At 47.9% G+C, this 20,161-nt stretch overlaps 1 protein-coding gene across 1 annotated transcript in view; it reads left to right on the forward strand.

The window, feature by feature from the left end:
* Positions 1 to 17,786, forward strand: part of NOL4L (nucleolar protein 4 like) — a 103,497-nt gene extending 85,711 nt beyond the window's left edge. The window contains exons 6-11 of the mRNA XM_030533318.1: positions 4,786 to 5,054; positions 7,223 to 7,408; positions 7,496 to 7,692; positions 8,132 to 8,249; positions 9,029 to 9,230; positions 12,754 to 17,786. Of these exons, the coding sequence (XP_030389178.1) occupies positions 4,786 to 5,054; positions 7,223 to 7,408; positions 7,496 to 7,692; positions 8,132 to 8,249; positions 9,029 to 9,230; positions 12,754 to 12,953 (1,172 nt within the window). The 3' untranslated portion in view covers positions 12,954 to 17,786. The remainder of the gene's footprint in view (positions 1 to 4,785; positions 5,055 to 7,222; positions 7,409 to 7,495; positions 7,693 to 8,131; positions 8,250 to 9,028; positions 9,231 to 12,753) is intronic.
* The last annotated feature ends 2,375 nt before the right edge of the window (positions 17,787 to 20,161 follow it).

Consider the following 20,161-nt stretch of genomic DNA (forward strand, 5'->3'; position numbering starts at 1 on the left):
TGACTGCCATTGCATTTTATTATGTATGTACAGGTTGATAAGTTTTCTAGAATGTCCTTCATATTTTTTAAAAGCAGCAAAGAGTCCTGTGGCACCTTATAGACTAACAGACATTTCTGCTCCTGGAGATTTCCACTACATGCATCTAGTGAAGTGGGTATTCACCCATGAAAGCTCATGCTCCAAAACGTCTGTTATTCTATAAGGTGCCACAGGACTCTTTTGCTGCTTTTACAGATCCAGATTAACATGGCTACCCTTCTGTTACTTCATATTTTTTGTCTGTAACAAACCCAAGATTGTTATACCGGAGTTGGATATAAATTAATTCTTCAGCTACTGTGCATCTTCTGTATGCCTGAAGTGGTGTGCAAAAGCAAGTGCAAGACCCTGGGAAAGGTGGGTTCAAAACTTTATTCTCTAGGAGGGTACTTGGTATGGACAGCTGACCTAGAGATGGCCTCTTAGACCTTATCCTTTGGTTGTAGGCAGCAGTGGGAATTCAGTGCTGAGGTGTTTGAGTTAGCTGGGCAGTGGAGGTTCTGATGGATTTTGACATGGATGGGAATTGTGGGCTCATGGGGGGGGACGACACTGGGCATTCTGCCAACAGGGTGGCTGGGAGGAGAGTGGGCATTCATGGAAGGCTGACCATCAGCAGGGTAAAGTCCAAACCTTGAGATGGAGGCTGGTATGGATACAGGCATGCAAGGAGAAAGGCTGCAATGCACTCTGCCTCCGTAGCGATTTTGACACCTTTGTAACACGTCTCAAAGTATTCCTCAGGCAGAATAATGCTAACTACCACTCCAAGTGCTGTGGGGTTTGTAGGCAGCAGAGATCCTGGAAACCAGGCCGCCTCCACCCCACTGCAAGTAGCAATGGTTGGGTCTGTGCTTTTTGCCAGCTGTGCAGTCATGGTGCAGAGAGCGTGAGCTCTCAGCTAGGCCTAGTCTCTGCGCGAAGGAGGGCAGGTAGGCTGAGCACAGCCAGCAAGCCCAGCTGCAGCCTGGGGCGAGGGGCTGCCTTTAAGCTAGGGAGAAAAAGATCAGCCAGGAGAGGTCCCAAGGCAGCTGAGATTTTCTGCCATTGGCCTAGAGGGAGATCTGTGATTGGCCACCCTGAGAGGAACAGCTCTGTTGCTGTGGCGATGCCCAGGCTTACAGCAGGGCCTGTCATGTGGCCCGTGCCTCTGCGTACAGAATAATTCTTTTTAATCCTTCTGAGAGGCATCACTGGATAAGGCCACAGCCTCCCTCTGGTAGCCTTGTCTAGCACGGAAGAAGCAGAGCAGGGGGAGGGCCAGGTCTCAAACTATCAGCCAGGCAGAGGGGGGGAAGAGATCCCCAGCCCTTCCCAGCTCCCCAAGAGCAAACCGCCTGATTTCTGTGCTACTGCCTCATGGCCATGGCTGAATAAACAAGGGGCTTCTGCCCCCACAACATCCACACAGGCCCAGGGCATGCTATGTGTGCAGACGGACAGCTTTAACACTGGCCCAGGAAGCATACCTACAGGGAGGCTGAACATTCACTAGCAAGGAATACATTGGACTGAGCACATGCAGATGCACAGCATGAACAGACCACAGAGAACTCATACTGAAGCACAGTGCACATACGAGCATACATAGATGCCCAGGCAGGGAGCACACAGGCACAGGTAGAGGATGCTCTGGGGAAGCACACTCTTCCACCTGTATCTATGCTTCAGTGGTGCACCAGCTTCTCCTGCCTCGGACACATTCCTCAGCCAAATCCCACCCGTTAGCTCCCAGTCCTGTCTGGACACAGCCCAGCATTCCACATATTCCAGCTCAATTGTGCCCCTTTCAGTAACAGCAACCTTAAGACTGCAGCCCATGGAGGACGGAGCCACACAGTGGAACTTAAATACCACACTGAGGATTAGGTCAGCTCTGGTCATCGCTCAGACAAATAAGTGGATCAGAACAACTGTGTGATGGAAGGGCAGGGACAAGAGTCTGGTGGCTGGTACAAACCAGGCAGTTTTGGGAGGAGGAGGAAAGAAGAAGGGAACGATTTAGAAGTTGGTGCACAAGTAAGTAAAAGGGTTTCATAGAACAGCTGGTACCAACAGCTAAGGGCAGTCTGGACACACACGTCAGGGATGGTCTAGGTCAGTGGTTCTCAACCCAGGGTACATGCACCCCCAGGGGGATGCAGGGATCTTCCAGAGGGTACAGCACTGCATCTGGAGATTTGCCTAGTTTTACAACAGGCTACGGAAAACGCGCTAGCAAAGTCAGAACAAACTAAAATTTCATACAATTAGTTGTTTATGTGGCTCTATTATACACTGAAATGTAAGTACAGTATTTATATTCCAGTTGATTTATTTTATAATTATGTGGTACCAGGGAGAAAGTCAGCACATTTTCAGTACTAGTGCACTGTGACCCTTTTATATTTTTGTCTGATTTGTAAGCAAGTCGTTTTTAAGCAAGGGCTGCGCAAGATAAATCAGCCTCCGGAAAGGGGTACAGGAGTATGGAAACGTTGAAAGCCAGTGGTGTAGGTTTACTTGGTCCTGCCTCAGTGCAGGGGTCTGGATGAGATGACTTCTCGAGGTCCCTTCCAGCCCTACATTGCTGTGATTCCAAGTCCCACTTGGCGCCTTGCGCTTCATTCAGATGCAATTGTACTTGAGTCTGTTTATTCTAAGGGATACAAAGTCCTTGCTGCTGCAGCCTCCACAGGGGTCACAGGAAAGTTCACTCATTAAAGCTTCCCTGTAGAGCCAAGAGGGGGGAGGAGAGGGACGGAGACTGATAGCAGCAGCTAGAACACCTTCCTTCCCCCCTCCTTTCACACACCCCTTTGGATTCACTGCACATGCGCTAGAATCCCATATGTTCTCTTGCAGTCTGACCCCTATTGTCCTGCTGCATGAGCGAGGATACAGGGAACAGGAAGCCAGGGACCGCCATCTGCTTGTCAGTCGGTGCAGCTTCTTTGTTTGAAGCACAGCTCAGAGTTACACAGGAAGCAGCTCCCGTTCCCTCTCCAAGGCACCTAATGAAATAAAGGATTTACTGCAGCGGGGAGGGGAAGGGGAAATAGAGCGGAGTTTAAAAATGTGACATCTGACCCAGGAGACTGGCTCCTGGGCGTTCTAGAGCCAGGCTCTTCCTGCTGCTTTGCTTAGGAGGTGTGCGCAGGAGAGGAAAGCTATTTCTGCGCAAGATCAAACTGTTTTCAAGAGCAGCACTAATGCCACATACCGATGGTGTGGGGAGCTGTGTGTGTAAATGAGGAGCGTGTGTGTACGTGTAAGACACAGTCCATGTCCATGAAAGGAAGGGGATAAGTGATAAAGGAGTAGCTTGTGTCCAAGACATGCAGAGGCATGTGGCTAGGGAGGAGACTGGGAAGCATGTACAGGGCACTGTGGCTGGGAGCAGAGACATGCATAAGAAAGCGTGCAGGGAAGCCGGGAGAGAACTGTACAGGCACAGGGTGGAAGGCAGGGGGTTGGTGTCTGTGCCTGTGACATGGGGAGCTGGCTGGTCTGTATAACGAAGGTGCAGGGAAAGACAGTATGTGTCAGCGAGCCGAGGAGAGAAGGTCAAAGGAGTGAGCTGCGACTGTGAATTGGAGGGAGCTCTGGGAGAAGTGGGCAGGAGCTGCAGTGGGAAGCGAGTTAGATTGTGCATGGAGGACGAATGGATGGCGTTTCTTTGTGACGCACAGACCTGGAGTCTGCATTCAGGTGCTCCGATACCACAGCGATAGAGAGACAGATAGAAGAGGGATGGTACCCAGGAGAGAGGTGGGGGTCAGTCAGTCTGTGTCCCTACATCTGTGGGGTTCGTGCAGAGGAAGAGGCAGGAGTTCTGTCTGCAGACGCCATTGCTACAACAGGACATATGCGAGAAGTGCCTGGGATGGGATGGGTGCCTGCGTTTTTAGCAACAGGCTCCCCTAGGTCCCATAAAAGCTTCTTCCATTCTGCGCTAATGTGCATTTCTGCCATAAGGCCCAGTGAGGTCTGTCCTCTGGGGTCATTACTGACTCTGAAATCTCTCTGCAGTGGGCAGTACCTGGGAAACTTGGGGGGGCGGGGATGAGATGGGTGAGGACATCACTTCTCAAATAGCCTAAAACCAGAGAGCGAGCACAGGGAGGAGAAGAGCCCCTTTCCTACCGCGTTGGTAAAATGGAAATTCCACAATCCCCTGCAAGTAAAACTCCCATTGACTTCAGTGGAGTGAGTAAGGAAGGGACTACCCATCCCATGGGGGCGTGGGAGGGAAGGGAAGATGTTTGGCTATTCTTTCACTTCTGGGATTGTTCAGCAGGAGAGCCCCCAGCGGCAAGGGGCTTTGTAAATGGCTGGACTTGACACGGTCAAGCTGCCTCCCAGGAGCAGAACTGTTCTGATCTCGTAAGCTGCCATCCTTCGTGCAGCAGGGCGATCATGCCTCTGTGTATTGGCCTGAAGCGTAGGCCTATGTTTTATTAGTATCTGTTCCTGGCATTGCCCATGCTGACTGGTGTGCAAACCAGGCACATGGGATTCTGGGAACCCAGGTTCAGCAGAGCTGAGGTCAAACCATTCATTTCTCTCTCACCCAGTGTGCCCACTGGCTGTCTGGAAAACAGCTGGAGCCCACGCAGGTTCTGAGCAGGAGGCCTCTGCCTTTTGGGAGGGCACAGAAGCTGCTCTCCTGGCTTGTCTGCAGGTGCCCATGGGGTCCAGGGCTGATGGGTGCTTTAAGGGAACGGGTCTCAGGAATCTGAGATAATGTCTCTCTCATTGCAGATGATTCCTCATCAGAGAGCTGCAGTGGGAACGGCTCCTCCACCCTGAACCCTTCCACCTCCAGCAGCACGCAGGGAGACAGCACCTTCCCAGAAATGAATGGGAATGGACCTGCTGCTCCCATGGACTTCACTGCTTCAGCCGAGGACCAGCCCATCAACCTGTGTGACAAGCTCCCGCCTGCCCATGTCACTCCTTCCTACCAGTCAGACAGCTGTGCCGACGGGCTGCGGAGCCGGGTGAAGTACACAGCAAAGACTACAGCTGAGGTTGGTCTGGCCAGGCCTGTGGGGCTTCGGGGGGTGCACAGACAGCATAACGGGCAAAATGCACGGTCTCATTTACAGCCTGCCACAGCCAGATAGTAAAATGGAGGCAACTGCACATGAGATGTCCGAGGGCAGCAGAGGACTTTGCTCCTATTCATGGAGCTGAGAGAGGAGGGCTCAGCCTGGGGGCCGGTTGGGAGGGGTGGAGTCTGCTCAGGGAGCTGAATGCATTCCCTTCTAGGGAGGAAGGGGAAAGCTGTCTAGCTGTGCTCTGCTCGTTCTGAGGAACTGCTAGAGAGCGGCTGTGTCTGGCCTTGCTCCAGGCTTGGGGCTCTTGCTGTTGGTAAAAACAAGGCCCAACTAGAGAGAGTGTGGTTAGCAGAGGTAAGGAGAGAGAGGAAGTATTATACCAGGAACCCTGGCATGTAGCCACAGCCCTGCCCCACAAAGACCCTGCTGCTGAGCAGGTTTATTTTCTCATTGCCTATAAAGACATTACTGTGTAATGGGCTTTTAACACTCTTCAATCGAGACAGAAGCATCTCCCTCCCTTTCATCTCAGCCCCAGCTCTTTCAGTTCAGTTTCACAGAAGAGATTCCCCTTAGGCATTCCATGTGAAAGTCATTCCCCCAGCCTCCTCTCCCAACACACCCTAGCCATAACAGATGCGTCTTCCCAGGAGATCTCAGCAGACACGCTCTCTGCTATAGTGGATCTCCCAATCTTGCTGCAGAACCATAAATTCGGGATCAGCCACCTGTAATGCCTCAGCAACCCCCCTCCCAGAAACCAGCGTCTTAAAACTAAGTTTGGGTGCCAGAGTACACATTGTGCATACCGCCTGGTGGAGTGAGTGATTCTCTGCTGTTGTAGGAACAGGTTCCCAAGTGGGGCTGTTAGCACTCCCGGGAGTAACTGGCTGAGCGTTACTGTGAACACAGTGAAGCTCTGTGTGTGCGCGCACGTGTGTTACACCATCAGTCTCTATAAATGTCAAAACAGTGACAAAGCTTTCAGAAGACAGCACCTGGTGCACACAGGCATAAGCCTTGTCCCCAACAGCAGCCCTGCCTGTGACTGAAGTAACAAATCCAGAGCATCCACCAATCTTGACAGAGCTGTGGGCTAGGACAGATTGCTTGAATCTTTCCTCTTTTGTGTTACGGACTTTGGCCTGCTCTATCTGCACTACGCTGATGAAGGGCCTATAAGGAACGCCTCTCAATCCTCCCCATTTGACAGGTGGGAAACTAGGCTGGAGACACAAAGGACCAGATTGACAGAGTATTTAGGTGCTTAAAGATGCAGACAGTGGCTCTGTGGGATTTTCAAAAGGCCAAAAGCCGGCTAGGTGCCACTGCTCCTTCAGTCCTTTGAAAATGTAAATGGGGGAGAGGTGCCTAATCTCCTTTGGCCATTTTGAAAATGGGATGTGGTGCAATCTTCATCTTTAAGCACCTCGGTACCTTGGAAAATCTGGCTCTAAGTGACCTGGCCAAAATCACACAGGCAACATCTGTAGCGGGGTGAGAATTGAATCTAGGACTGCAGAGTCCTAATCGCTGACTTTAGCCACAGGGCTCCCATATGCCATTCCTCTCCCTGACAGGAGAAAGAGGAGAGGTCTCACAACCCAATCACAGGTTTTTCTAGAGGACATATCCCTGTACTATTTATGGCTTGTTGGCCCCAGTGTAATTCATCACGGATTGTAATGGAAGCACTGCACACGCACCCTTTAAACATGGAGTGGCAACATGGGACTTGGCCTCTTTGCTGCTTCCATCTTCCGATGCTCTTATTTATCAGTTTGCCCGAGTTTCTCTTTTGCTAATATTCTCTCCTGGCCCATCTGCTCCTCTTGTGTGATCCTGCAGTGCAATGACCCTAATGCTGAATCTGTGGCAGCTCCATCATTTCCAGGGGAGCAGATTGTGATGTCGTAAAGGATTCAGTTTCATAGCAGGATCGGCTATGTGGTCAGGGAGAAAGCTTTGTTTCAGACAGAGCTGCAAAAGGAGCACAGGAGCCAGAGCTAACTGGCAAAGACAAAGGGCTTCTGCTTCCCCCTTCCTTGTCCTGTCTGAAATCAGGCCCCTGGCCTTTGGCAGAGACCAGAGGGTGAGTTGAGGTCTAGGTGCTCATGACTCCCCCTGTTCTCTCTCAGTCCCCTCCATACAGTTCTGGCAGTTATGACTCCATCAAGACCGAGGTCAGTGGCTGTCCGGAGGACCTGACCATTGGCAGAGCGCCCACAGCAGATGAAGATGACGACGACCATGACGACCACGAGGATAACGATAAGATAAATGACTCGGAGGGGATGGATCCAGAGCGGTTAAAGGCCTTCAATGTAAGAGTAACTAGGGCAGAGTGGGTCCAGCAGTCCCAAGTCTCTGCTGCGTCTCATCTCCCCAACCACTCTCCATTCTCTTTGCAGATGTTTGTACGCCTTTTTGTGGATGAGAATCTGGACCGAATGGTTCCCATCTCCAAGCAGCCCAAAGAGAAAATCCAGGCGATCATTGAGTCCTGCAGCCGACAGTTCCCTGAGTTCCAGGAGAGAGCTCGCAAACGTATTCGCACTTACCTCAAATCCTGCCGCCGTATGAAGAAGACGGCATGGAGAGGTGAGCAGCTTCCCCTGCCTTCCATGCCCTTGTTGCCCTACCGCTCTCCCTTCCTCACATTCCTCCTGCCGAAAGGCCTCCCTCGTGCCTGCAGGACGTGTCCTCCTTCAGCTGTGTGGAAGAGAGATTAGATCACAATCCATTCTGGATATTGTCTGTGACCCTGCTTCCAAGCTAATTTTTTTTGAAAAAGTCACGACATGTTCTCTGCCACCCGAAGGGTGTGCATGGCAAAGAGAGACTAACCTGGCAGATGGAGAGACAGATGCAAGCCCTGGAGGGTTAAAAAGTTGAGGCCTACAATATTTTGATTTAAATATTAAACTTTTAAGAGCTTGAGAGTATTCTGTGCTCTTGCCCTGCTCCTGGCAAATGTATGATTGGTTTCCATCAGTGTTCATGTTTCTCCAAAGATGACCAACTGGTTGTATGTCTCCACAGACCAGACCCACCCCACCACATCTGACCTCAGCCATGGCAGAAAATATCCTTGCAGCTGCATGCGAGAGTGAAACACGGAAGGCAGCCAAGAGAATGCGACTGGAGATATATCAGACATCCCAGGTACAATCCCTGTAATCCTCTGCACGCTCGGCACAATTTCATCTGCTCTGTCCCCAGTCAGGGGCAGAAGATGAGCCAGAATTGACAGACCAGGTCAGCAGAGATTGTGCTCACTGAGGGTGAGCACTATACCTGCTTCAAGCTGTGCAAGTCTGGTCTGCTTACGGTTTGCCTAGAAAGGGAAAGCCCCCGGTGTGCGTGCATGTGGTAGAGGGAGATGTCACGAGGGCAGACAGTCTGGAGAACAGGAAGAAACAATTGATATGCTAGTGAGTATGCGCAGGGGAGGCTCAGAGAGCCCACACTGGAGAGAGAGATGAGGACAGGGACAAGGAAAGCAGCAGCAGAGGGACATTTCCTTTCTGGAGGCACTGTTGTGCAGGAGGTGGGTGAGGTATCCTTCCTTTAACTGACGAGGATGTCTGAGCAGCAGTTCATTCCTAACACAAGCAAGAGTAGCACTCTGCATGCCTGCTCTGCCCAGGGAAAGGGTCAGGGATGCTTTGGCTGTGTATATTTAAACACCTTCCTCACAATTTTCTGGGAAAGCTGTGGAACATGGGAGCTTCGCGTATATGTAACTAGGTTTGAAGCCATCCTTGCTCTTTCTGTGCTCTGATTGGCTGGGATGCCAGGATACTGGTGTGGGCTGGCCCTACAGGTCATTCCAGGCAATCAGAGTGTAGAAAAGCTGACTGCTTGGTGCAGCCCTTCCACTGGAAGTGAAGAGCAGGAAAGGCTCCTCACTGGAATAAATCGGTTTGCGTTCCTTGCTGTAGGATGAGCCCATCGCCTTGGATAAGCAGCACTCCAGAGATTCCACAGCCATCACACACTCTTCCTATTCACTGCCAGCTTCATCTTACTCCCAGGATCCGGTCTACGTCAACGGAAGTTTGAACTACAGTTACCGTGGCTATGGGACCCTTGGAGGCAGCCTGCAGCCACCCACTTCACTGCAAACAGGGAACCACAGTAACGGTAAGAAGGGAGGAGGCACAGCACTTGGGAGTGACACAGAATTGGGTCTCCTCTATCCCTTTATCTCCATTCAGATGGGGTTTGAAGAATGCTTGAGATGAGTGTGCTGTAGAATACAAGCAGGGGGCTTGTGGTTCCTAACTGCTCTTCCTGCTCTGCAGCTAGAAAGCGCTGATTGAGGGGAGGCTGAGGCTGCTCCTGCCTTCCAAGCACTGACAGTGCGAGTGGCTCGCCCCAGCCTCCTTCCTCTGGCATGCAGAGCCACCCCCTCCCCACAGCAAACTAGCTGACTAAGGTTGGACGGCAGAACAGGAGAAGGACAAGGGCTGAACTGTGGGGGAAGGGAATTTAGTTTAACTTAAAAAAAAAAGCCCACAGGTACCACCTATTAATAATTAACCAAGGCGGGCACCTGTCACCACCCTGATTGCCTTGCTGGTGTGAGACACCCTGCCCCAACCCTTCATGTGCCTTTTTATAGGAGGCTCTTTGGGCCGGGGGTCGTGTCTGCCTGTGAGTTAGGAAAGCACTGAGCATGCTGTGGGCGCTGCCACAATCTACAAGATAATAATCCTCTTGCTGGCAGGAGTGTCAGCATGGAGGGGCCAGGCAAAGAGAACAGCAGTGAAAGGGAGTGCTGGATGGGAGGTCTGGGGGACAGTGGAGCAGGTCTGCGTGCAAGGTGTGGGGAGAGGGAGAGAACAAGCCTGATCAGATTGAATAACGTGACAGTGAATGATCTGGTAAACAAAATGATTAGTCCAGGCTGGGGCAGCACCTGACCACAGGACCAAACCGAGGGCCAGCCCTGCCTGGCATAGACACGCCCTGACCAGAAGCCTCTGTAAAGCATGGAATCAGGTGATCTTGTGTCAGGTCTCACACATCTCAGCAATAGCCGCTTGGGACTGTTCTTGTGCCACTCCTGAGCAGTAGTGGCTGGAGCCCTCTAGCCAGACCTGTCAGGCAATCACAGGACCTGCTTCCATAGCCTCACCCCCGTGTGCATGCATGGAAACCCTGATTGGAGAGCCTGGCCAGGAGTGGTGTGCAGAGAGGAACAGAGCTTTTGCTTCTGGATCTATCTGGGTTCTTCTAAGAACCCCTTGAGAACTGTATATGTGACTGACCCTGCCCATCTCCATTAGCACGCCACCGATAGCACAAGACTTCTTTCCTCCCTGAGACATTCCCCTCAGCAATCTTTGCCATTGGGCCCCTCGCCCAGTGCCTTTCCTGGGGCCTTGCCCCCTGCCCCCCCCTATCTGCCTGGAGTAAGGATTTGAAAGGATGTGATTTCTGGAGTCCTGAAAGATGCCTGTCTGGGATTAATTTATCATCCCTTCCTAATGCTTCTTAACCCGGAGTAAAGATCCCACCCTAGTCTCCAGCTGCTGAGCCCTAATCCTTGCAGCTAGAGTAGAGGATGTTACACTTTCTTTCTAGACTACCACACGCACTCCTGGGCTCCCAGTGTAGGAGGAGAAGCAGGATTCCTTAGCTTCCACTGCCTTCCTCTACAGGTGGCAGTTTCCACTGTGCAGTTTTCCTTGAGGCGCTACCCAGCCACACAGCTGTTCTCATTACGCCTCACCCCAAAATTGATCAACCAGGGCCTATTTCAGGCATGCACAGGAAGCACAAAGCTGAAATCCTGCTTCTTTCCACATAGGCCTCTGCCCCAAACCCTCCTCTGCCCAGGCTCTTGCCAACTCCTTTAAAGCCAACAGAGCTCCTGCTAGATCCTCTCATAATTCCTTCCCTCATCGCCATCCATGTCCCTTTTTCACCCATTTGAATGAAGTCTGCACAATTCTGTGTGTGTCCCCTCCCCCCCCCCCCCCAGTCCCTGGAGTTTGTGCTGCAGCTCCATCTCTTATCAATCACTCTGCACAGAAGCAAGCCGTTTTCCCCAGCGTACCCACTTCCCTGTTACCCCAGTTCCTTCCTCTTCTTGGGCAAGCTTTCTGCTCCCAGTGCAGCTCCCTTCTCAGGTGCCTGTTGCCTTTCCCTCTCCACTAAAATTCCCCTCAAGTCGCTAACCCCACTCCCCTCCCCAGTGCTAATGGTCATCTTTCCAGATTCCTCCATGACCTCTGCTGTCTTTGACTGTCCACTTCTCCGCAAGCCTCTGCTCCTTTGAGCTCCCGACTGTTCACTGCTTGTTCTACTCCTACTTCGCAGATTGCTGCTTTAGTGTTGCCTCTTTGCGGACCCTTTCCTCCCCGTTACCCTCACTTACTCTCCCTTCTCCCTGCCACCTACCTTCTGGGTGACCTCACCTGCTCCCAGTGTCCCTTATTGCCGTTGTGCTGATGGCTCTCAATCTGCCCCTGCCTAGCCTCACAGCCTCCCCATCTCTGCTCTCTCTTCCTGCATGTCCCAACACTTCCTCAGTCTGAACACAGCGAAAAGCCCAACTTGTCCTAACCCTCCTCTTCCATCACTGACAGCTCCATCCCTCCCCATCACTCAGACTCACAATCACAAAGTTAGCTCCGGTTCTTCCATTTCCTTCTCTCATTACATCCAGCCTCCTCCCTCCCTCCCAGTATCAGCGCTCTAATATCCACCGCCCTTCCCCACTGTGCTTCACATTATGTGTTGAAGAGGTTTTTGGATGGGCCAAAGCGCAGCAGCCCCAAACATGCTCGAGGCTACCTCTCCTTCCATTTTTGTCACTGGGAAACACCCTTTGCAGAGTATGCTTGGGAGCCCCTGCTAGAACCAGGGGTGCTGGAACAATGTGTATAGTGGGGGTGCTGAGAGCCGTTGAACCAAACTAAACCCTGTATTTGATGGAAACTACTTCAAGATGGGGGTGTGGCAGCACCCCCAGCGCTCCTAGTTCCAGAACCTATGCCAGGAGCATGAAAATTACACAATTGACCATCAAACCACTCCATGCAACATGCTGTCAAATGCAGAGAAGAACCAGAAACCAAGAACATTGTTTCCTCTAATCCTTAGGTTTCAGTACTCTGAGGAATCAGTTGGAACAACTGTCGGTACAATATTTGCTCTCAGTTGACTGACCCTTTAAATTTTGTGCTAATTAAGCCAAGCTCCCAAGTGTTTCATTGCGATTCTAGCCCTTGACAAACTGCAATGAATATATTTTTGTATTATAGGTGCAAAACCCTCTCCCTACTTGCCTGTTTTATTAGAGTGTTAAAACAGATGTGTCTGACTTGTGGCTGATCTAACTCCTAGCAGAGCAGAGGGTTAGTCTGACTTGATATAGTATGTTTACAAAATATACAGATACACACACTTTGTTAAGGAGAACAGAACCATGGCAGTGTCTCTGTGACAGAGCAGCAGTGTGCCTACAGCTTGACAGTCTGTTCTGTAGGGCTCAAAACTACATACATAATGTAAGATGCAGAGTGTTGTACAAGGGGCTGTGAATCAAAACAGCAGGTGCTGTTGGAATTTTCTCCTGTGAATTTGATGTGCCACTTTGGGGCAGCAACTGTGCCAGTGTCTTTTCCTGAACCTCCCTCTTACTTTTCACTTGCAGGTCCTACTGATCTCAGCATGAAAGGTGGGGCCTCAAGTACAGCCCCTTCTAACAGCACCAGCAGGGGGATGCCAACTGCTCAGCTCAGCCCCACAGAGATCAGTGCAGTGCGGCAATTGATTGCCGGCTACCGAGAGTCAGCGGCTTTTCTTCTTCGGTCTGCAGATGAACTGGAAAACCTCATTTTACAGCAGAACTGACTCCTGATGTCTGTGTAGCTCCTGTGGCAGAAGACAATTTACACCCTTTGGAAATAGGCTCCCACTGGTATCCTGCTCAGGACTAACCATCGTCCTCCCACCCAGTAGCTGGTACATTTAGTTTTTAAAAGGTGGAATCCAGAACTGTTTTCTTTCACACTCCGAGCACCTGGGACTTGGGGCACAAGGACACATTTTTGACTCTCTCAACACAGGTGCGCCTAGCTGAGCAGAAGGCAAACCTACAGCTTGGATGGGTGGGGGAATTTTTTAGGGTGGAAGGGAGGCTTGGGGCTGCAGATGTATTTAGAATAACCTTTGTGGACCCCAACGTTAGAATCACATCCCCAGATAATTACCTTTAAAGGTCTTAGGTGAGCAGAATTGCATATTTATTGAGAAATGGACCCTCCTCTCCCCTTAGTAATTTATTTTTCTGAAAATGGATTCTTTTGAGTTTGTACAGATTGCCAGTTTTGTGTCCGTCTGACCAAGAGGAATTTATTCCTGTGAAATAACACATTCCAGGATCACTACACTACTAATGGCTGAGCAGCTACACCTGGGAGAGACCCCTTTCCACAGGGTGCAAGTTTCCCATTTAGTCCTAGAACTTCTAGGCTGCTTGGCCTCCAGCAAGCTTAGGCAGAAGCTGAAGAATGAGGAAAGAGTGTCCTGTAGCAGCAGCAATAGGGCCAATATCTCCTGCAGGACTCAGCAAGCTCAGTAGACCTCCACCTGGAAGGACCTCTCACACTCATTTACTTCAGTGCAGAGCAAACCAGAAAATATCTGAGACCCACTGTCACATATTCACCATCCATATTCTACCTCCACTTCAGTGTGGGCTTTTCCAGGACTCACAGGGGTTCTGAACAGTTCACCTCATAACGTGGATGCTTATCATGTGCATCCAAGACTGGGGAGCAGACAAGTAGATAACACTGAGGAGTCAAAACTAAGCCAGCAGATGGACAGCTGACCCAAGCTGGCTCCCTTTTTTGTTAGAAGAGAAGGAAGGACATGCACTGCTGATGGACAGCAGCTCACTGTGGCAATGGATGATGTCCGACCTCTCCTCAATGAGGAATCCCAGGCTGCCTTCACAAGTATATGTGAAACTAGCGCTGAGGGCAACAGCAAGAGAACTGTTTAGAGAAACACACATGAATAATAAAAACTAGCGCAGATGTTTAGGGAGAAAAGTAAACTACTTCAGTGAAACAAGCAGTTCATTCCTACTCAAAAGGAAAATTAAGAGACTCTCAGCAGCAGAAAGGGTGAAAATTCTCCCCAGGGCCCAGGCGCCCTCCTCATCCCCCAAGGAACAGTCCTGGGAAAAGTTCACAATTCATAAAGCGTGGGGGGAAAAAATTGGCCTGATTACCATTGCTGTTTCTCCCCAACTCCCACCCTCTCAAAAACCAAAACCAATGCCTTCCCTTTGCTCAGTGCAATACCTACTACCATGCTGCTAAAAACCAGGGAATTTGCTCAGGCATCAAGATGCTGAGCAGGGGCCAGAGCAATGCAACATAGTCCTGTAGCCATAAAAGCAGCAGATAATTGCTGCCTAAGAATCGGTGAGAAGAATTCTCACCCTCATCCCTTGTCAGTGCTGGCAGAATTCTTCTCCTGTCCTCCTTTCTAGGCAAGGACCACAAGCAGCAGCACCAGATAGACTTGAATAGTAAAATAATTTTGATCATTTAAATGGCAGAGGGGTTTCCTTATCAGATGTTACCATCCTTTTTAGACCAATGTACTGAGAACTCACTTCAGTGAAGACGTTTCTGCTCTGCAGGGGTGGTCCACAGTGTTTCCCTTTTCCCTCCCCCCCCACGCCCCCATCCTGCGGAAATAACCATACTAGCACATGGGTTTTACACTTTCAAGTAGCACAGGTTGGGCTCCAGCCTCAAATAGTTTTTCCAAGAACCTTTCTACCAAATTAGTTTCCATTCATACTAGTGGGAAAACTATGCTGGCTAAAAAACAAGGCCCTATCCCTTTCCTTAGCTGAAACATAGACCAGGCTTCTGGCTCTCTAGAACAGGACTGCCCAGCCAGCCCCAAAAGGGATTAACGAGTGCATTGACCACTTTCCCCAAAGCCTGAACTATCCCCAGCTGCTGGAGGAAAAGGAAATTTAATTCCTGACTGTTTTCTACACTCAGACAGCCCTTGCAGGGAGAAGGTGGTGGTTTGTTATAAATCAGAGTTGATTCCCTTCATTTAACATGAGCCAACAGGGTGGTTCTTTGGGAACGTTCTAACATTTTGGTTCTTAGCATATATGGACAGAGACAAAATCTGACCAACTTCCAGGGAGTGTGGGTCAGTATCAGAGCCAAGGTGTCTGAGAACAGAATGACCACGCAGAAGTCCAAATTTCAGGTCGACACTTTCCCCAGCACTTCACAAGCCTGCTTGATTTTGTCCACAGCATCCTCCCATACTTTGGATTTATGTAAATATTTATTTTTTGCGTGTACAATCCATGAGTAGCAAACCTTTTACAAAATGTTAACGCACAGTCATTTTGTGAAAGTCTTAATGTTAAAGAGAGGGCAGAGACAATCGCTGTCCCAGAATTCTCTATATAAATTACTTAATTGTTGCCTCCACTCCTTTCAAGAGGCCATCAAGAACATGTAGCCATAAATTTGCCAGCCAATTAACCAACAAAGACATTGCCCAGGGGCTTATTATAACAGATTAACATCAGCTACAGTTTGTTTAAAACTGTATTTATGCAACATCTAGCTGTTTAACCAGCTCACCTTGGAACTTCATGTTTAGTAGCTCTTCGTATTTAAACCAGTGGTAGAATACAGGTTGAGACTTACGATTGGCATAGGAGGAAGACTTGACAGCCTACTCTGTAACATCAGCTAACGTTCATAACCTGCAGCTGGATGGTACAAACTCAGATTTCTGAAGCCCTGATGACAGTAGTACTTGTGACAAGTTGTGAAACAAATGGGATCCATCCACTACATATTGGTGTCAGGGAAACTTATGTAAACCGCCTCTTCAGTCTCTTTAGAGCCATCTCCAGAGAATCTCTCAGTGCTCTAACTGATCCTTGCTCAGTAGTGGTCCTTCTCTACTCAAAGGCTGGCTCACAGCCATCTCTGTAAGTTTTCACTAGATATTAAAGGGTTAGGAATCTCAATTTATGATTCTCAATCAGAAGGAATGAGCAGGAGCAAAATACCCTGGCTTTCCAGGCTTGTGAGAGACAAAAGAAGAGCACTGGGTTAGCAGATGGTCTGGGAAAACCAGTGATGGAGAAGATAAACCTCTCGTCTTAAACATCCCCACTACCACCTGTACACAGGGAATGGTTCAGTTCCCAATGACAGTGTTTCAGCAAGGGGGAGTGTTCACAGGATTCCCAGCAGACGGGACCGTACCTCCCCACTCAAAGGGCCACCTTCTTCCCACAGGGTGGCCATAGGATTTAGTACCAGTCATTTACAAAATGCTGCTTTGAACTCAGAGGGTTAATATACTTTTGATTTGTAATTTTTGTAAAAACTTTTTACAAGGTAAGCATAGTATTTCACCAGAATACCAACTACATCCGTCCATGGTCTGATTTTTATATAATTTAGTGGTGCTTTAGAAACTTATGTTTGGTTGTTTCAGAGCTTTACAGCTCCGTTCTTCACCTGATCTACCTAGACCAATGTGAACTTTGTAGTTTTGCTCCTAATTTTGGACTCAGTGAAAGTGTACTGGTTACATGTACAGAACTCCCAGCCCGTTTGTTCTGCAAGACCTGCTGTTGAAGAGGAAGATTACCATCAGCCACTTCATATGCTGAGCAAAGCCACAGGAGACACTGACACAGACGCCAACCACCCTTAAAAACACAAACCTGGGATGTGCTGCAAGAGATTTCAGCGTTTGCACAACCTCACACACTTCTAAGTGATCATTTGAAAATAGCTATAGCTTAAATTTGAGAGCTGCTCTGAGAGGGTGAGGTGACCGTAAACAGCCAGGACCTGAAACAGAAATAGACCCATATGATGGTGCTGTTCACCGCCTTTTTCTCCCTGACATCCCAGGCATGAAGGTGAACGCTACTAGCTGACTTTAGGGTTCCAGTTGAGTCTAGAACAATGCTCGAGGCCAGGGAGAAGGGGAAAACCCCTCTTTCCTTCAGCATAATTGAACACATTTTTATTGATTCATGATTAAATCATCTAAGATGTCGATTTCAAATAAAAATGCTAGGAGAGTATTCTCTCTAGGGACACCGGAGCTCCTAAATGGAGTAGGAGGCAGCTTGTTTAGAAAGTTAGTACAATGGGGGAGGGGGGGGGACAGGGTCCACTCAGATACTGAGCATATGGCACTTAAACCACCATGGAAAGATAATTCAACTTCTAAGGCGACACTTTATTGCTTAATCAATTGATTAATTTCTAAATGATATTTTTGCAGATAGGCACCTATGCAACTTAATGTGGCTCTTTTAAGCAGATGAGCACTTCCTCCTCAGTAAGCTCTATAAAATTTGTGTTATATACTGTGGATTTTCCAGTAAGTGTGGCTTAATATTTTAATTCTTAGAATGTGTGTCTATTATATGTGATGCAACTTAATTCTGTTCTGTTTGTGGAATGATTAGCACAGGCCAACTCCCTGTCCCCCTCACTTAACAAAGACCAATGAGCTGTTAATCAAGCTGTTATTTCCATGGTATTACTTGCTAAATGCACTGATTTCATAAGTATGTGGAATCCTTTTTTTTCTTTTGAATCTGTATATCATATATAAGACTGAATCTACTTAATAAACACTGTATAACAAACAGGACTCAGACCTCTACTGTCAAACACAGCTAGGGTCACTTTTACCTCTTGCTTGCAAGGCTTTTTCCACCAACTGAGACATATGCCACCAGCTGTCTCCCGAGTTCCCATTAGAGATCTCAGATTTGCAGCCCGTGTCAGTCTGTGACCTAACACATGGGAAGGTCAGTTTTGATTGTTACTGGTACCAAGAACAGCTTTCAAATTTAGGTGTTTTAAAACAAACAAACAAAGTACCTTTATCACTCAGGTACCTTAAAACAAGTTGTGCTGTCTATTCCTTAACAATCAGCTGGTGCTATTCTTATATTTTAGATAGCTACCTTAATAGTCACTACTGGCATTGTCAAAGCTTTTTTTTGACAAAATGAAATGTTTTGCTAAAAGTATCTGCTTTCATGGAAATTTTTTTGCTTTTCCCCAATGAAAAAAAATTTTTTTTAATGAAATTCAGTATTGTCTATAAAAAATAGTTTCCTGACCAACTCTGTTAATTACATATATTAAATAAATAAATACTTTGCACTTAACATGGTGCCGCTGTACTAAAGAATCTCAAACCACAACAGTTAAACCTCACTAATTCACGTCAGTGATCTGGTGACAGAGGCAGAAGGCCTAGGAAAGACAAGTATGACAGTTTTCAAAGAGCCAGATTGTATGCTAAAACAGTAACTTCCATTGCCCTACCTTTGATTCCAGAATGGGCAGAGTTTCCCCAGCAACAGACAAGAAGTTGGCTGACAGACACTTGCAAGGGAGCGACCAGGAGACCCATTGTGAATGGCTGAATATTGTACATTAGTAAGCGGTCTATAAGAAATAGCAAGGAGAGGGCATCCTAAAATGTATTTAATAATTCTATATTAGTTGTAATTATTTATGATATTTCATAATATATACACTAGTAAACGTGTTCTATTGTGTGTTTTGAAAGTATAACGAAGCCTTAGTAATACTAGACAACCTCTACTCTTAAATCTACATTGATTAGTGAAGAAACCATTCTAATTATAGGGTGTGGGGATTAGCAGGGTCCTATTGTTCATGTATACAAGTGAGTTTTGAGAACAGTTAAAAATACCTGTCATTGTTTCGTATCTCCACACCTGCAAATGGTTCTGTTGACTCAAGGAAGTGATGGATTTTGCTGTTACTTCCCAGCTAGTCAGTCATCCCATTACGACAGGATTACACACCGGAGCATTGCTCAGCTGAATGCAAAAGGCAAGTTGGAGGTGTTCAGTTTTTTTGAAAAGTAAATTTTATTACTAGAAAAACATTATGGAGAAAATATTTAATATTCTTCATATTAGACCAATTTGAGCCTCAAACAAAATATATTAGGGCTTACCTTAAAACCAACAGTGAGATCTCCCAGATCCCTGCTACTCCAGAGACAGCTAGCTCTGCTGCTGTCAAACACTGCACCGTCAGAATGACAAGCTATTGACTTATCAATTTTTCAGCCATTTTCTAAATGGCAAGTTCATGTATTTTTCACAATTAGATCAAGTTTTCTTTTAACAGGTGGCCCCATCTAAGCACATTCATACTTCTAGGCCTGCTCAGCTACAGTCAAAGAACTTCAACTGACGGCAAAGACAAAAACCAAAACTTGTCCTAAGCAACCACTTGACTTTTCAGAACACGACATTGCCAAAGCATCAGAGTTTAGAGGATATTTAAAGTCAGCGGGTTCCTATCAGAGTTCCGTTCATATTACTGGAGGGATTGCTTTGCTGTTTGATCTGTAGGTAAGCATCAGTTCTCTCTCAACACAATGTGTTGTGAGACTAATCTAGAATTTAAAACATGAACCTTCTTTCCCACTTAGAACATAATGTATTCTTCTATTAGGCAAGAGCAGCAAAGCTCGGCTATGTTCCTCTTTCCTCCTACCCTTGATGGTTTTAGTTTTTTTCTAACAAGCAAACTAAAGAAGCTACAGGCAAGAATGAATCCACTACTGCTAAACAAACACAGGCAGGAGTGACTTAGGTGCAGGAGCCACCAGAAGACAACAGCACTGGGAGCTATTGTAACAGCAGCATTGTAGAATGTAAATCACATCGTTAGCTTCCGTACTGTAGTATATGTATCTATTCCAAATGTAGCATTAGACGAGTTATCAGATCATTTGCTTTGTTGAAATTCCTCTACACTGAAAGCTGGATCTACTGAAGAGAAACAAATGTATTGACAATCTAAGCTTACAGCCAGTTTCAAGTGTTGTAACTGGTACCAAATCGTTGCATTGCCTCAAAATCAGCATTTAAAATCCCATTAATCTAACAATGTAACCAGACATTAGAGGAAAATGCCATATAATAGCAGAGACCACATACCGGCTTAGGAATACTTAAGGAATTCCTTAGG

Source organism: Gopherus evgoodei, chromosome 14 (assembly GCF_007399415.2).
Source record: "Gopherus evgoodei ecotype Sinaloan lineage chromosome 14, rGopEvg1_v1.p, whole genome shotgun sequence".
Lineage (NCBI taxonomy): Eukaryota > Metazoa > Chordata > Testudines > Testudinidae > Gopherus > Gopherus evgoodei.